General features: G+C 37.0%; 1 protein-coding gene across 12 annotated transcripts in view; it reads right to left on the minus strand.

The window, feature by feature from the left end:
• The window catches only part of CADPS2 (calcium dependent secretion activator 2), a 582333-nt gene that overhangs the window by 120589 nt on the left and 443809 nt on the right, over positions 1–17935 (minus strand). For 7 of the 12 annotated variants that reach the window (XM_070787293.1, XM_070787301.1, XM_070787295.1 and 4 more), the window contains 3 exons: positions 14651–14714; positions 11512–11635; positions 9409–9429 (listed from right to left, as the gene is read on the minus strand). In XM_070787293.1, coding sequence (XP_070643394.1) covers positions 9409–9429; positions 11512–11635; positions 14651–14714 — 209 coding nt within the window. The remainder of the gene's footprint in view (positions 1–9408; positions 9430–11511; positions 11636–14650; positions 14715–17935) is intronic. The other 5 variants (XM_070787302.1, XM_070787298.1, XM_070787299.1 and 2 more) reach the window with 1 other exon arrangement.

Raw genomic sequence — 17935 nt, forward strand, 5'->3', positions numbered from 1 at the left:
GAACTGTTTCACCCTTTAAAAAATATCTATTGAGGTCATATTATCTTTTTTAGTTTTTGATGTTGAATCACTTTTATATATTTGAAACAAATCTCACTGATCATGATATGTTATTTTCCAAATATACTGTTGGATTCATGAGCTAATATATATAGGCATTTTATATATATGCTTATAACAAAAAGGACCTATAATAATTCTTTCTTGTTCTATTGTCATTATCAGGCTTGGGAATCAAGAGTATGCTTGTTTTATGAAGTGAACTTCCCCCACTTCCCATTTTATTGAACTTATTTTGGATAGGAATTATTTGTTCCTTAAAAGTTTGGTAGAATTTACCCCCAGGGACGGGGGAGCCTGGCGGGCTGCCGTCTCTGGGGTCGCACAGAGTCGGCCACGACTGAAGCGACTTAGCAGCAGCAGCAGTTGTTTGACTGTTCTTAGGGATTCGGGGATGGGAGATTTTTGACAACTACTTCATTTTCTTTAAAACTTATGGCCATTTAAACTTTGTTTCTTGGGCTGATTTTACCAATATACAGCTTTTTGAGAAATGCATCAATTTCTGACTTTCACTTTTTGTATTTGTCCACAATACTTTTCGAGTATTTTTTCTATCATGTATCTCTAGTTCATTTTTGTTTTCATACTGTATTTATATGCATTTTTTCCTAAGTAGTCAGATAGAAGTCTATCTTACTCTATTTCTATTCTTTATAACACTTATATTTTTCTTTGGTATTGTCTACTTATTTCTCCTTTCTTGCTGCCCTCCTTCTAATCACCTAGGTCACTAGCAAGTTTTTCAGCTGTATTCATCCTATATCCTGTTTTTCTTACAACCATATTATTTCATACCCAATATTTCCACTCAGTTTTTCACTACTGCTAGTCACTGCATCATATTGCTAAGCATCTTCCTGTATTGCTTTGAGAATATTATGCTCAGTTTAAATTCTTCCTCCACCAGTTCCAGATAATACATATTACTTATTGTCTTTACTAAGAGCTGCACTCCTTAGGGGTCCAGTAATTTTGGATTGAGAGCTCAAGGTCATTTGGAAGTACACAGAATGGGGTGATGGGTGGGCCTGTGCCCTTTGCAGGGACTTTGAAAGGGGAGAATCTTAGTCTTTGGAGTAGAGAGTCTCAGGCAACACAGAACCAATACTGATAGATTCCCTTTCATGCTAATCCATCAGGCAACTATGGATAGGGATTCACCATTGATTTGTTAGATTTAAAGCAACAGCACTTGGTTAAAAGTCTCCTTAGCTTTAGTTCATTGGAGAAGGAAATGGCAACCCACTCCAGTGTTCACCAGGCTAGAGGGTTGGGATGCAGAAGAGTGAAGGGATGAGTGCGGGTGGCTCAGCTCTTTCCTGTTTTCATCAAGCTCTCACTGAAGCACAGCTGAGCCCTTGTCCTGATAATACCGCAGATCTTGGCCCCCTGACCTACTGCTACCAATCCCAATGACAAGAGGTAAGGCATTGGATGTCTCAAGGCAATGTGGCGGGAGGCCGGAGCAGAATTTAAAAGTTTCCCTCCCTCCCTCTCTCCTTCTGAACAGCCATACACCAGACTAGAGTAACTAATTCCCCACCAGACAAACTGGTGAGACTGCAAGGCAATCTTCTTTGGGCCAAGTAGAGTGAAACTTCTTTGGGCAAAGTGGAACGAAAGTGAGTGAAATGAAGGTGAGATTATACCCTGCTCTTTGGATGGCAGCTGAAAGGAGGCAGAGCTCAAGATAAGGTGTTTTTTTAGGGAGATACCAATGTTATAAAAGGAAGGTAAATAATGTAAAAGAAGACAGAGGTACAAGCCACAGGAAAAAGAAGGGCTATATGATGGAACAAAATACCTCCGGAAAGGGGTAGGTAGAAATGGGGTCAACATCACAGGTGGATGAGTTGGCCTTGAAGAGAAGATAACTCATCTCATCCCCTGATGATGCGGAAGAGAAGAGACAAGTGGGTGTGAGTAACAGGAAGTTTGCAGCTACAGAGCTAGAAAGCTGAGGCTTGCTATGCCCTTTATAAGACTAAAAGGTACTGCCCTTAAAAAATCTTAAATTTAGGTGTCATTGAGACTTAGGGTCATGTTCCTATGATAGCCTAATCTGGAAAGAGAACATTGTTCATGATTGACTCAGGTTTTCATTCTTTTATATATGGAATACACTATGACTGTCTCTGAAACTGTCCTTATCTATTGCAATTCACACTTAAAACAGAATAAAATGATAACTGAAAAAAAGATGGATGACACATTGACAAAGAGACTGATGATCAAGGAAAAGTTCTGCTCACTTAGGTCACAAAAGACTTTATGGCATGACAAGTCATTCAGCACTGGCAATATTAACCCCAATATAAAGGACAGAAGCCAAAAGCAGAGGGTAGCATGACAGTGCAGCCAACAGTTGCTCTAGATGCAGCAAAACATACTAATGCTTTCCCAGAACTAAATGAAGGTCAATCAGAAAGGACATTAGAGGAATGCAGACCCAGGACTAATTTTAGAGGAGACAGGGCTAAGTGTCCTGAAATGTCTCCATGATGGACCTAGAGATTGTCATGCTGAGTGAAGGAAGTCAGACAGAGAAAGAGAAATATCCTATGACATCCCTTATATTTAGAATCTAAAAAGAAATGATACAATGAACTTATTTACAAAACAAAAACAGACTCACAGACTTAGGGAACAAACTTATGGTTGCCGGGGGGGGGAAGAATGGGGAAAAGAGGTAGTTGGGGAATTTGGGATGGAAATGTACACACTGCTATATTCAAAAAGGATAACCAACAAGGACCTACTGTATAGCACAGAGAACTCTGCTCAATGTTGCATGGCAGCCTGAATGGGAGGGGAGTTTGGGGGAGAATGGACATATGTATGTGCATGGCTGAGACCCTTTGCTGTCCTCCTGAAACTATTACAACATTGCTAACTAGCTGTTCAGTTCAGTCGCTCAATTGTGTCCGACTCTTTGCAACCCCATGGACTGGAGCACACCAGTCCTCTCTGTCCATCACCAAATCCCAGAGTTTACTCAAACTCATGTCCATTGAGTTGGTGATGCCATCCAACCATCTCATCCTCTGTCGTCCCCTTCTCCTCCCACCTTCAATCATTCCCAGCACCAGGGTCTTTTCAAATGAATCAGTTCTTCGCTTCAGGTGGCCAAAGTATTGGAGTTTCAGCTTCAGTATTCCAATATAAAATAAAAAGTTGAAAAGAAATGTCTCCATGCTTTGTCAGAACCCTTGTCCTTTGGTAACTAAAGCTGTGGATAAACAGTGGGTGCAGAGGTCCCAGGAGTGTTGAAAGCACTGCCATCATGCTGCCACTGGCATACAGGGGTGCACCTCATGTCTTCATTTGACTTTTCACTTAGTTGGTTAGTGACCTGAGTGTACAGAGAGCTAATGAGCAACTGTACCACACACTTGTACTCTGTCCTAAGCTGATGGAAGATACACACAGAACATTAAAGCTTTGCCTTCACTTGCCTCTTCTAGTCAATAATCCCTGCAACTCCTGCCTGTTATGTTCCCAAACTGGCTTTGGATATATGGAACGAATCTGCCAACATTGTCATCAGTTGGCTAACTGACATGAACGCAAATTTTATATTGCTTATCTTGAGTGCCTAGTGAGTTGGTGCGAGAGAAAAGTTGGGGCAAATAAACATACTAGAAATCCTCATTTATTCCAGATCAGATGTGCAAATAGTCAAAATGAATTTATATTATTTGCATAATACTTAAAAAAGAATATGGTCTTAATACCTTCTGTACATGCATCATATAGAATAAGGTTAATGGTGTGGCAAGGAGTTGTGAAAGACATCAATATATTGACAAGGACATACTGATAAAAATAGTTTAAAATTAACATTTCAATTGTATCATCCTAGCTGATAGAATCAAAGTAATTTATAGCTATCAGAAAACAATTATCTTCTTAGTTAATTTAAATATTTTATTGACTACCTGAAAAATTCTCACAGCTTTTCCTTATATATAGTGCAAAAATGAATTTTAATTTGATCCCTATCTAGATAATCAGTGATACTAAATCAGGGTAGCTCAAAAAAAAAAAAAAAAACTTTATAGATTTATATGATTTTCTCAAATATTTTAAAGAAAATGACAACAGGTCATTCTGTTTTAGAGTCAGAAATTGTATCTATCAATTTGTCCCTAAACCATCATTTGAAATTATCAGATGTAGAAATGGTCACTGAGGTTTTTACTTGCAGGCCAAGATGCCAGAGTCCAAGTCACACTGTCCTAAAAGCTGGACAGAAATTCTTCAATTCTTTAATTTTATTATTTTCAAGGCAAGGACTTTGGGCTTCCCTGGTGGCTCAGATGGTAAAAAGTCTGCCTGCATGCAGGAAACCCAGATTCAATTCCTGGGTCAGGAAGATCCCCGGGAGAAGGAAGTAGCAACCCACTCCAGTATTCTTGCCTGTAGAATTTCATGGGCAGAGAAGACTGGCAGGCTACAGTCGATGGGATTGCAAAGAGTCAGACATGACTGAGAAACTAACAATTGAATTTCCATTTGTTTCTTTTAGTACACAAATTACCTCTTGAAAAGTGTTGTCAGGGTTTATGGGAATGCAAGATTTCAGGTCTATTACTTAGACATTCTAGCCTGAATTCATGGTAACACATAATCCTTCAAAAATTTAAAAATTAAATTTGTAAAGAAACTCAAAAAACTTTGATGATAGTAAACTGTTATGTTATCCTGGAAATAGTAGAAAGAAATTATTCATTAACAAAAAAATTTTCATCAACTCTGCAGTTTATATACTTACTTCTGTACACATGTCCTTAAGTAGAATGTGCGTGCGTCCTAAGTTGCTTCAGTTGTGTCTGACTCTTTGTGACACCATGGACTCCTCTGTCCAGGAGATTCTCTGTCCGTGGGATTCTCCAGGCAAGAATACTGGAGTGGGTTGCCATGCCCTCCTCCAGGGGATCTTTCACAACTAGTGATCAAACCTGCATCTCCAGGGGCTCCTGCACTGCAGGCAGATACTTTACTGGTTTCATGTATTTATTATTTACTGCTCCACTTTGACAATGAAGTGCTAAATTAAAATGCCACCCAGATGGCAAACACATCCTAATGACGTAAGGAGAGCTGCAGTGCAACTTCCCCACTCAAAGAAAGCAAGCAGTGCGGCCCTCTGGGAAAGCACGTCTCTCCTGTTCAACTGAGACCTTGAAAATGAGAGCACTAGGGGGTTAGAGCCGGGAACCTGGCAACAAGGGCCCAGACAGATCCTCACTGCACAAAGCCTCTGCGTGTTCATTCCATGCTACCTTCTGTTCAGGGCACCTCCACGTATTGAGATTTACAAGGAGCTTAGGTACCAAACTGATGTAAAACATCTCAGGTCAAGGCAAGCTCTAAGGAGAGGTCTTCCTTCTCTTTTATTGTAAGTCACAAAATGTTATGTAGTTTTTAGGAGAAAGCAGAGATGGTTATTAGACATTTTATAGTTGTTTCTGTCCATTAAAAAAATTCCTCGAATTAAAGAACAAATGGATTCTTCTTTAAAAATAACTAATTTGCATCAATAAGGCATGGGATTAGAAAAACACACACAATTAGAAACCTAGTTTCAGTATCATTTTCAACCTTGGATTATCAATAAAAATGATCCTATTATGCAAAAAGTTAGGGGTAAAATTCAACCAAAGAGGAAACTAGCTGATTTTGCAACAGTGTAAATCTCAAACAACAACAACAAAAAATTGCTTTCTAGAAATTTTAGGTTCTTCAAATGAATTACAAATGTGTTCTCATAAAACTCATATAAGTAATTTCCAAGAAGGAAAGCAGGCATTTAGAGAGGGCTCATCTGTTTTATTTCATCTAATATAAAGTTGTAAAATTCCTTTTTCTCTTCAAATCTGTGCTGCCAATGGAAAATTTGAAGAATTCCCAAGGATGAGAATTATGAGTCAAACACTGAACATCATTCTAAATTATAGAAACAACTACTGAAACAGGTTAGATTACTAGCTGTAATTAATACAATTGCTGTCTATAACTTCTGGCTTGTGTGATCCAAAGCCTCTTCACCACGCCTCCCCCAACCTCCACCCTAATAAAGGGCATGAAATTCTGGTTTAATTTTTCCAATCTTGTTATTTTAAATCACTGGTTCGTTTTTGCTCTATACTGTTAACTATTCAGGGGTTGGTTTGAATGACCTTTTGTAAGCCAGCTTGCTAGTTTACAGATATTCTCTCTACTGTAGAGTCTGATCACTGTGCCATAAACTCAATCATTTATTCAATAAAGTTTATATCGAGTAACAATGCACCAGGCACTTTTTTCAGCACTAGAGATACAGCAGTTTTGAAATACACAAGCCCTGCCCTTGACGGGGAGGGGCTAACATTCTGGGACAATAGCTGGATGAAATAACTCTCTTCTGTGTTAGATCATATGGGTTATAAAGAAAAATAAGGGAGAATCATTCGGGGTTGTAGAGAAGTGGCACATTTTAATTACATTCAACATTTGACACTTTAGAAGTGTCAGGGAAAATAAAGATTTAGTTTCTGGAGTCCTCTTAGCCTTCCACCAGAGACCTGTGCTGTCCAGTTCAGCAGCCACTGGTCACTGTGATATGGATGAGTAGCTACTTCTCATGGAGGTGTGCTGGCAGAGGAAAAGACCCACCGGATTTCAAAAACATCATAGGAAAAAAAGAATGTAAAATATTGTAATAACTGTGTATACTGAATATATTTTTTGTGCGGTAATATTTGGATATATTGGGTTAATAACCTATAATCTTAAAATTAATTTCACTGCTTTTTTAAATACCTCTTAAATACAACTACCAAAGAATTTTAAGTTACAAATACGGCTTTCATTGTATGTCTATGGGCAGCAATGTTCCATTTCATATGTCCATTTTAACCAGGTGCAAAATGGAGAGGAAGGAAGACGCAGGGAAAATATGAAGACAGCTTAATAGGTAGACAGTGGGTTCTAATCTTCCACTTACTGGCTATGTGACCAGAGACCAGCTCGTAGATAATTACCCCTCTGCTTCTGTTTTCTAAAAGGTAATAAAAATAATATTTAAAATAAAAGTAATATTTACTGTAAAGAGAGGTTGTAAAGGATAAATGGATCCATGTAAAGTGCTTAGAATAGTGCCTAGCATGTAACTGTTTCCTCTTATTAAATATTATTTTTGGAAAAAGTGATTGTACAAATAACCCTTGGCTTTTGTGATGCATGTGAGTGGTTTCTCAGAAAATGTCATGACTTTGGATCAGACAGCCCTGGAGGCAGGGAAGCCAGAGGAAGAGCATGGAGGGGGCTATGGTGACTGAGGAACAGGGGTGCAAATCTCAGGTCTGCTGAATTTTAATCGCAGCATGACCTCATGCAAGTTGCTGACTTTTTCTAAAGTCTCAGTTGCCTCATCTGTAAAATATTTATTTTGAAGAGCAGTTTAAGAAACTATTGAAGCAGTACAAATGAAAAACCCCTGGGGCAACAGGCAGGTCAATAGACGACAAAATGATGACAAACCCTGGATGAATTTTATTCTTTGCGTCGTACAAACTAACTAAGGATAATGATTATAAAGCTCAAGAGAGTATTATTTCAAAGTTTTATCAAGCTTTTAAGCTCCTCCACATGCAACTGATACTCTCATTTTTACTCACTGTTAAAAGTACCTCCAAGAACATTTACTAAGCAACCCTGTTAACTTGCAACCCAATGCAACTAGAAGAATATAACTACATTTCTTAAAAACCTCTCTTCTGTTACTTCAGAACAGTCTTTCATGGAGGGTATCTTTCTCTTCCATTCACTTAAACTACTGAGACTCTACCGATTTTTTTTCTCTTTTCTATGCAAGCATTTAATTTTTAAAAAGTCTTTTTCCCAGAGTCTGCAGCCTAGACAGCTGAGAAATGGCAGGGATGTTAAACACAAGTGAAGGGAAGACTGACTTTTATCTGGTGGAAGTGAGTGCACAGGGGACAGCAAGTTTCACAAGTAGGGCAACTACCTCTGCTCCATTCTTACCAAGGCGAACTGTGACCCCGTCTCATTTCACGGGGGCCGAAGCGTAGCCACTGTAGGTTGGGGATCAAGACACCTGACTCTAGTCCCAGCTGGCTGACTTGTTTACTCTGTGGCAAACGGGAAAACCACTGACAACCCTGGACTTCTTGTCTGCAAACTACGTAAAAACTATTTTCAACAGAAATGTGGGGGATAAAATGCTCTCAAAGGTTTTGAAAAAGTTTGTTAAAGAGCATGGGACTGTGGCTCTGACAATGGGCTGTCATGAGAAGGGAGGAGAGTCTCATATTCTTTTCCGAATTCATTTTTTTCTAAAGTGCACTTCAGCGATCATTGTAGGTGTGTTCTTTCCCCTTTTCTTCACTCTGAGTGTTTTGTTCCTGACACTTTCTGAGGTCAAATACTGGAAGAGAATTGAAGGTAGGCAAAAACAAAAATGAAATAGTGTCCTGAATGGAAAACTTCAGTTAAAAACAACCCAAGTAAACTTGTCTATAAGTCCGCGTGCAAAATTTGACAAAGATGAGAAAACTAGCATTAGAAAGGTCCATCACTTGTCTCAAGCACCTCTGTTTTCAGGTGGAACTAACTAATGGCCCTTCTGTCTCTCTCCAAGTAGTGAGTATCTACTTTGTGTCATGGGCTGGGTGTAGGAGACAAAACAGTGAATAATTGCAGTAGAGACCTTGCCTGCAAGAATCTGAAGCAGAGATGGATGGGATGAACTCACAATGGACCCTGTAATTAAATTAATTACAATGGCAAAAAGTGGTATGCACACACACAAAAGTAACAAAACCTTTAAAAAACCTTAGAGACCTGGAGAAGAACTCTTTCCCAGCAATTTCTTGAGGATGGAGTTTTATAACCTCTGCTATGATGAACAACTTGCAAAGGTAAGAGCAGCTTACTTTTTATTTAACAGCATTATATGTTTTTAATCTCAGGTTATCTTCCGGGAATGATGAAAGGAAGATGGTCCTTTTTTCTAGTTGTAAGAGTCCTTCAAATATTGGCGACAGCTCCAAATAAGATTAGTGTACATGCTTAAAACCTGATGCATAACATTAATACAGCCTAACATGTATTGCTTTGAACTCATATCAAAAAATAGTACTGAACTTTTGCAGAGATAAATGGCCTGTATTTTCCCTACAAAGCATTAGCAATAGCTCCAACAAAAGTCAAAATCTTTTCCGTATCTTATTCAAAGTGATCAAACAAGACCCCTGAAAGGGAAAGAGCTATTCGTCCATATCAAAACATAACACCCCCACGTTAGAAATAACGGCACACGCACGCACAAACATTTATTACCTGTTTCCTTTTCTGCTGGGCCTAAAACATAAGAGAAGAAAATTAAGGAGAAAAGCAAAGTCTGTCCATGTCACTCACTTGCATAACGTAAAAGCAAAGAAATCAGCCCACTTCCAATTTCTAACTTAAAGTTGAGTTTGTTCTTGGTCTCACCCTAAGTATGAAGCAAAACTCTATTTTTGAAGATACAAAAAAAAAGAGGGGAAAGGGAGAAAATGAAAAGCATAAAAGTTTTCCTTATCTAATAAGCATGCATTTTTTTTTTTTTGAAAAGAGACTGCTCAGCAGTCCTACCTGACAAGATTTCTAAGATCCCCTTTCTAGAATGTTCTGAGAGGGATGACTCCAGAAAGGAACAGGTGGGAGAATTCCCTGCTCCCACCCCACTGGACCCTATTTTAGGCTGTTCTCTAACACAGACTTGTTTTTGTGTGTGATTCAGAATAACCATTTCTTTCTGATCACATTGTTGATGTGTTTATTTAGCTGATTAATGAAAGAAGCCCACGGTTCTGCATAAATAAAAGCAAGTTTTTCATTTGTCCATATTAAAACGGACTCTACAACTAGAAAATAAATACAGAAATAAAATTAAAAATACATGGCATATTTTTTCAATATTGTTGGATAAGGTAATGGTCAAAAATATTAACTAAAATAGTTAAGACCAATGTTGGATAAGATAATGGTCAAAAATATTAACTAAAATAGTAAAAACCAAAAGGATTCCACAAGTTTTTTTGTACAAGGTTCATAATATTTGGATAAAACAATATTGTGTTTGCTTAGGTTATCCACAAGTTTTTTCTCTTTGCCAAACTTGAAAGTTTTAGTATCTCTATTTATATATATTTTCTTTCAGTCCATGTTCACAAAGCCCAAAATATTCCCAAAACATGAAAATTGTTTGGATGAGTATTGAAAATGTGAAAACCAATCTGTTTCTACTTTCCCCAAATGATCTAATATTCATCGCTTTTGCTTTAACACAACATGATATCATAATTAATGATGTTAAACTGGTAACTAAGGAGGTCTCATGTTGTTACTCTCGTGATATAATATTGGTTGCTATAGTGATGGGATGGCTTTTTTGTTAATCACTCAGGAGGTTGGTTATCACGTGCTCGTTAGAAAGCCTGATCAGGTTTGGAGAGAAAAAAGGATATAACACAGCCAATTATAATCATCTATTTCACCGTCCCAATTTTGATGAATCTATCATAATATCAACTAATAAACTTATAATTCATTAAGTACACTTTTATATTAGAAGTCATTAAAATTTTTTCTAATGGACAATTATTTTTTATTTTTAGAGATAACTATTTAACACCATAAACTTTTTCTTCCCTAAGTTAAAGCTACGTGTATTACACAAGCTAGTTTTATGATAATTAGAGAATCTGAGGTCATTTCTATTGCTTTTAATTATATCAGTCAAAGGACGGTTAGATAAGAGCTGATTGTGTGACTTCTCCACAAATTTCAATCTATGTATTTCTAAGCATCTTAAACCTTAATGAAGAAAATGAATAATTATCCTTAATGAATAAAACCTGAAGAAAGAGAAAAAATGCACAATCCTCTCAAGAGATCTAATCTTTCAAATGCATCAGTATATTGTAAGCAATTAAAAGTTGCAAGAACATTCTATCAGTTTGTTTCAGCCCTCACCATTATCAACAAGTCTCCTCTTTTCTCTGAGATGCTGCAGAAGCGAAAATGAAATTATGTAACACTACACTGTTACAGACCAAGAATGAATACACTGCCCATCCTTTAAATGTTAGACATACTCACTGTAATGTCAAAAAATACAACCCATGAAAACACGTTTTGGTTTCTTCAAAACTCAAAATAAGAACAAAGGACAACTTAAGCACGAATCCCGGGTCTTTCATTCAAGCAGAGTCCCAGGAGGCATATTAAAGCAATGAATAGGAAAAAGCTCTTCAGTTCACCAGCTGAGATTTTAATGAGACATTTCCCTTTGCCATGGCACAGGTTTGTTCAGGGAAGGAAAGGACTTCTCACAGAAAATGCAGTTAATAGGCATTGTTGGCTCTCACGGCCACTTCAGCAATTGCTCACTGCACTGACCTTCTATTTTGGCGTATTCTGTGAGTCTCGTGTAATTGATCAAGGCAGCTTTCTCAAGACATTTTCTGACCACTTTTTTCACCTCTTCTGCTGGTATGGGAGTGGCAATATCTTTCATTAAAACCTAGAGAGAAAAAGAGAAAGACAGAGACTGTATAGAATATGAAAAGCAAGTACACAAATTGTCCTAAACGTTATTAGTAGGAAGGGGTCCTAGGTAACCTCAGGGGAGGCAATGAGTAGGCACTTCACAACTGCGCAGTAACCTCTGAGTCTTGGCTCCTCCTGTCTAAGCCTCATGTAAGGACATCAAAAACTCCCATAGGCCAAGCAACCATTCAGTGTGACTGTCACTCTTCCTCCAGGGAAACACAAAGCCACTAGAGCAGCTGTTTCAGATGAGGGTTACGGTCCTTGGGACGAAACTTTTGTCCTTGTGCAAAGTTTACCTTGTACATCCTTGATTTAAAATCCTTAAATATTTGGAGCAATATACATGAAAACACAAATTCCATTAAAATAAGCATTATTTACAGACTCTACAAAAATCAAGATCTCTACTCTTACTAATTTTACTTTATTTTGATCTGCTGGAGGCTGGGGGAGGTGAAGGGGGGGACTTCTTTGTCTTAGTGAAATGAAAGGACTATTAAATGTCAAAACAAAAGGAAGCTTTCTGAAATTAAAAAAAAAAACAATAAAAAACTGATTACTTTCCTAAATTATTATTATGGGTTCCTAAATTATACTTTTAGATTTTCCATTTACAAGTATTACTGTTGGCAAATGGAAAATGCAATTATATACAGAATTCAAAATATAACTCAGTTAAGTACTTTTATAATGGCTCCTTGACAGTTTTCCTTAAAACTTTCCTAGTGATAAAAAAAAACTGCTTACAGTAAGTTTTAATTATACAATTAGTCAAACTCTATCTTCCCTATAAGTAATGTGATTTTTCTTGCTTTGCTTCCATTCAAATTCTACAAGATACAGGTATAGCAAAATCTTAACATAAAGAAGACAATACTTTTGTAAATGTTCTTATTACTCTATCAGTTTTTCACTTTGAAAAAAATATTAAAAGAACATGAAGACATCCATTTCATGCTTCATTATATCATTCTATTTTGACCAGCCTCGGCACTAAGGATTTTCTAATCTCAAATTCATTCAATTATTCTAGCACTGGTGACCCTTGACAACACGTTTTCATCTTGTCAGGCAAGGTTTCCTTCTTAAAACAGCAAATTTTATCACTTAAAACTTCCCTTTCCTATCAAATTAAAATTTCTTCATATTCTCATATTAAAGATCTTTAACACACTGACATATATTCGGCACTTTAACTAGAACTGCACATTAGACTCTTTATTACCACACAGAAAAAAATCCTTCTGCCTACAGTTAAAGCATTAACAGGCACTATTCTTTTTAATGTGATTACTACTAAAATTTAAGATTAGACTTTACTATTAGACTTTCCCCATGGTGCCAAGCTTTCAAATAACAGTAACAGCTTTAAAATGTTAAAATCAGGCAGTATTTCATAGTATCTAGAAGCTGGACACTGTCTGAGGTGTGTGTGGGGAAACTGAATCTCCTTTCCTGGAGAAGTACAGAGAAAGGACTGGCAAGTGCAAAAGGGAGGCATAGCATATGTTTCATGCTTCCTCCCCATGTTTATTCAAGGCATTGTAAGTATCAACAATTCACACACATATTTTATTTTTCTAAGATGTCAGTAAGTACAGACATGAAAATGAAGAAATAGCCCTTACCATTTCCTCAATTCAGTAAGAGACATGATCAGTTACTATAATTGAAATAAAGGTCACTGTTCATTCTGCCACCTGTCAGTGTAGGGCATGAGGGCATCTCTGCTATTACTAACTCTTCCCTGCTGGGGGAAGGACAGTAGCTCTGCCATGGAAACCAGCACATAGCCAGGCTGCACTGGGTACCCAGGATGGGATGCCGTTCTAAAAACCAAAGCTGCCTTTAAAGACTTTTGTCTCATCAACAATACCTTAATGCATAGGATGAAATGAAAATTATGAAAAGTCTGAGTTACATGCAACTTTTAATATTATAAACATTCTAGTAAAATAATTATGACAATAATATTCACAGTGATCAAGGATAATACAGAGATGGATAGAAACACTGATCTGTATTCCAAAGATCTCACTTCAGTCATCAGTTCTAGCTCTCCTCTCCTAAACGCTTAAATCACTGAACACTGTCTCCCCTTTTTGCTTTTTCAGAGAGGTGCGAATAAATAATGCATTACCTGGAATTCCTTGAGCAGAAAAATCAGTACGAACAAGTGCTCTGAAGTCAACAAATCAAGACTAGAATAATCAAATCATGAGACAGAGATGATCGCTAGATATACTTTTTAATATGGATAAGGAATAAAACTTGTCCACATTACTCAACTGCTAGTTTCCAACTAGCATGTGAATAGTTTTATAGATAGATGAAATGATATTTCCCTTTCTCACCTAATCTACCACAAAAAAAAAGCAGTGGAGAATATACTTCCATTAATAAATGATTTTTAACATGGACATAAAGCCTTATTTGCTGTTTACTTTTCATATATAATTTCATGACTTCTATGATCATCAATTTCTGTCATTTGTGAATTCACTCAAAGTAACACATAAACTGAATTGAAATAAATTTTGAGACAAATTGAGAATGAAAGAAATGATATGTGTGTGAATATTAAATGCTGAGAACTCTTACAGATATGAGGAATATGACAGGTAGGAGTACAAATAAGGGGGGATAATATAAGACAACTGTGAAGTCTGAGAAACAGATGATTATATTAAGCTGAAATAAAAAATGACTATATTTCCTGAGGGGGGGGGGGAAGAGGTGGGAAAAATGGATATTACCAAAAGGAAGCTATAAACTCAGGATGGCAGTGGTGTAGGCTTCAGAAAGGTTTTGGAGAAGAAAAGGATATAGAAGAATTTGAATGTAGTAAGAAAAAGTGATAAACTGATAAAACGCAACAAACCTAGAAGATATCACACTCCTAAGGAATGGGGCCCGCGGCCTAGTTCAGTAACTATACAGCCATTGAGAAGGCAAATAGTACTTACAGAGTCATGTTCAAACATACCCTTTCAAGTAATGAAAGTGTAGCTTTCAGCGCACCCTCAGGTCGTCCAAAGGGAAAACAGTATCTTTTAAAAAAGGAGGAACAAAAGAGTCAAACATGTAATATCCAAAAATGCTTAATAATTCCCTTTTCGATTACTTGGCATTATTGGACAACAGTAAAACACGGTTAAAAGGGCACTGACCCATGCAGGAAATTTTTAACTGCTGAAATTTATATAGTCCCATGATTTAAATGTCTTAAAACGGTAAAGGTATAAACTGTGATGAAAAAGATTCTCAAGTTTCGGTGATACAGGTACATTGAAAAATATGGTAATCAAAGCGGAATCCCTAAGGTCCTATAAAGGAAACTTAAAATGCATTTCCTTCTAATTTCTTGTTTAAGTTCTGTTATTCAAACTCTGTGATAAAATAAAATGATTTCCCCCACTTCCTCGTGTATTTGTGTGTGATTTTAAGATGGAAACCCACACCACATATCTAACTTCTGTGGGAAGCAAGGTCCCAGCTCCCCACCTTTCCTCGTATTTACCAGTCTTCGCTGGTGTCACTGCATCGTTCCCCCACCCCACCCCTCCCACCTTCTGCAGCTCTTTTGCCAGAAGTCATTTATCCAAAGTATTTCTAGTCCCATGTAATCCTCATACACATGGATAACTGGAGGGCAGGCCACGTGGATATTCTGAAATGAGGGTCGGAGCTGGGAGGGTGCGTGGGCTCCTCATAAGTCAGCTGCCACATGGTAGGGCCAGGTTTACTGCTTTTTACAAGGGGTCCCTCTTAGGGTCACTTTCCACTTAGAGAGCACAGAATGTCAGCCATTTCATCCTGCAGGAGCGCCTCCTTCCTTGATCTCTTCCACTCATCCACCCACCCCCGTGCCCCTCCCCACTGCCCCGCCTCAAGATCAAGTGCTTGAGGCAGCTGGGCTATTGTGGCGCCATTTTGCTCTGACTTAGACACCTTCAAACTAATAACTTGGAAAGTTTACCCATTTCCATGTCTTTTGCCATTCATTACCCAAGGGCTCAGTAGACATATTTTCTAAGGCATAATTATCATGGGAATGATTATTTTTCACACTGTAATTTGAAGAGGTTTCCCTCCAAAGCACACATAGTTTAAACTCAAGTTCTTTTACTGGACCCAAATTTTACACGGAAAGACTGATTCCTCACAAAGCAGTAGTTGAATTTATATTCAGATTAGGTTTTAGTTTTGTGAAACTTTCATTGGTGTCAGATAAGTGCAAATAAGTGTCATATAAATCTAGCCACTCACATTTCTCTTTAGAATACTGTGCATCATTTCATTTACTGTTAAAATTTTCCTTCATTTAATCTTGCCTCTCTGCATCCTCTTAACCCTTTGCCCCACTCATACATAAAAAATATCACCAATTTATTTTGACAGAGTTCCCTGCCCCCCACTCCCACCCCACTGGTGCTTTTCTTTTGAGTATTAGCAAACTAGGAAAGTAGCTTTAGTCGTTTTGTATACCATAAACCTTAATCCATGTTTAAATAAAACACAAATTGGGTTCTTGTAGTCCCCTCCTCCTGCTTAAAATCTTTTCAGTATATTTGCATAATCCACCCATTGTCTTTCCTATTGTTTATTTCCATTAACCTGTGGGTGACACATTTTATGAATGGAATGTTACTGATCCGAAGATTACATTTAGCATTTCAGGGCTCTGAGGTCCCACTGGGTACGTCCTGAATTAGCATTAGCTGCCCATGATGTGTAAATAATTTAACACATTTACAGAGTACAAGTAATCCTGAATCAATAAAATATAGAAAATAACTATACAGAAGCTTAATTAATCCTCACAAAACAAGTTTGAAACGAAGGGAATCATTTTGTTCTGCTTTTCAGGATAAATATTTTGGGTTTTTACCACTTTGATAGCTCTCTAATAGCTAAGCAAAGTGAAAAACACTCAATTATCAAATAAAATTCAACCAAGTTTAATACTTAATCTGAATAAATTAAAGTCACCCTGATTTTCACTTTAGTCAATTAATTACACAGATAAATGAGCCTGCATAGATCTGCCCAATGATTAAACTATTTCTTTTCTTTGAATTTTAAATTAAAAATTTAAATACAGTATCTATTTTTATAAAAGTTACATATGCACATAGCCTAAAAGGAAACTTCTTCTAAGGGGATTTTTATGAAAACCCTGTCTGTTTTTGTCAGTTCCATCCCACTTTTCAAGTAATTTCTCTAGGAAAACATGTTCTAAACTCTTAGCTGATTCTTTTGGTATTTAAATGTCATATCCCTGACCTACATGAAAACATTTCAAATTTTTAATTTTCCAGTTTTAGATATTATCCTACTAACTTTCCACAATGAGAGAGAAGTACTTAACTTAAAAAAATAGATTTTAGAGGTATAAGTGATATAGAATGAACTACACATATTTATAAAGTATTCAATTTGATAAATTTTGACAATATGTATGCATGGCATACATGTGTGAACCCATCATGACAACAAATGCAATATTCATATTCATGACCCCCAACGTTTCCTTCCAACACCTGGGGCCCAGGCAACTGCTCATTTACTGTCATTTAGTTTATATTTTCTGTAATTCCACGTTAAGAAAAATCATACAGTATGAACTTTTTTAGGTCTGATTTCTCTCAGCTGTTTTGATATCCTTTCATGCTATTGCAATGCATCAACATTTCATTCCTTTTCATTTCTCAGAAGTAATCTAATACTTTTTTTTATCCATTCTTTGTTGATGGTCACCTGACTTGTTTCCATATTTGGCTATTATGAAAATGCTGGTATAAATATTCATATCAAAGTCTTTCTGTGGGTATATGCCATCACTTCTCTTGGGGAAGTACCTAAAAGTGGAATAGCTGGGTCATACCTTAGGTGTTTCATTTTTTAAAAATCATAAACTATCTTACAAAGTGAGTTGTATCATTTTATATTTCTGTCAATCAGTGTGGCTTTAGGTTATAGTTCCCTAAAGAGTAATGATGTTGAGCATATTTTTATGCCTTTTCACCATCATACATCTTCAATGAAGTATCTGTCAAAACAACCTTCTATTGGGTTGTTGTATTTCTTATTGTTTTAAGAGTTATTTATGGGGAGTTCCCTGGTGACCGAGGAGTCTAGGCCTTTACTGCTGTGGCCTAGGTTCAATCCCTGGTCAGAGAACTGAAATTCTGCAAGTCATGTGGTGCAGCTTAAAAAAAAAAAGTGTTATATATTATTGATAGAAGTCTTTTGAGGAATATGTATTGTA

Source organism: Bos indicus, chromosome 4, assembly GCF_029378745.1.
Source record: "Bos indicus isolate NIAB-ARS_2022 breed Sahiwal x Tharparkar chromosome 4, NIAB-ARS_B.indTharparkar_mat_pri_1.0, whole genome shotgun sequence".
Lineage (NCBI taxonomy): Eukaryota > Metazoa > Chordata > Mammalia > Artiodactyla > Bovidae > Bos > Bos indicus.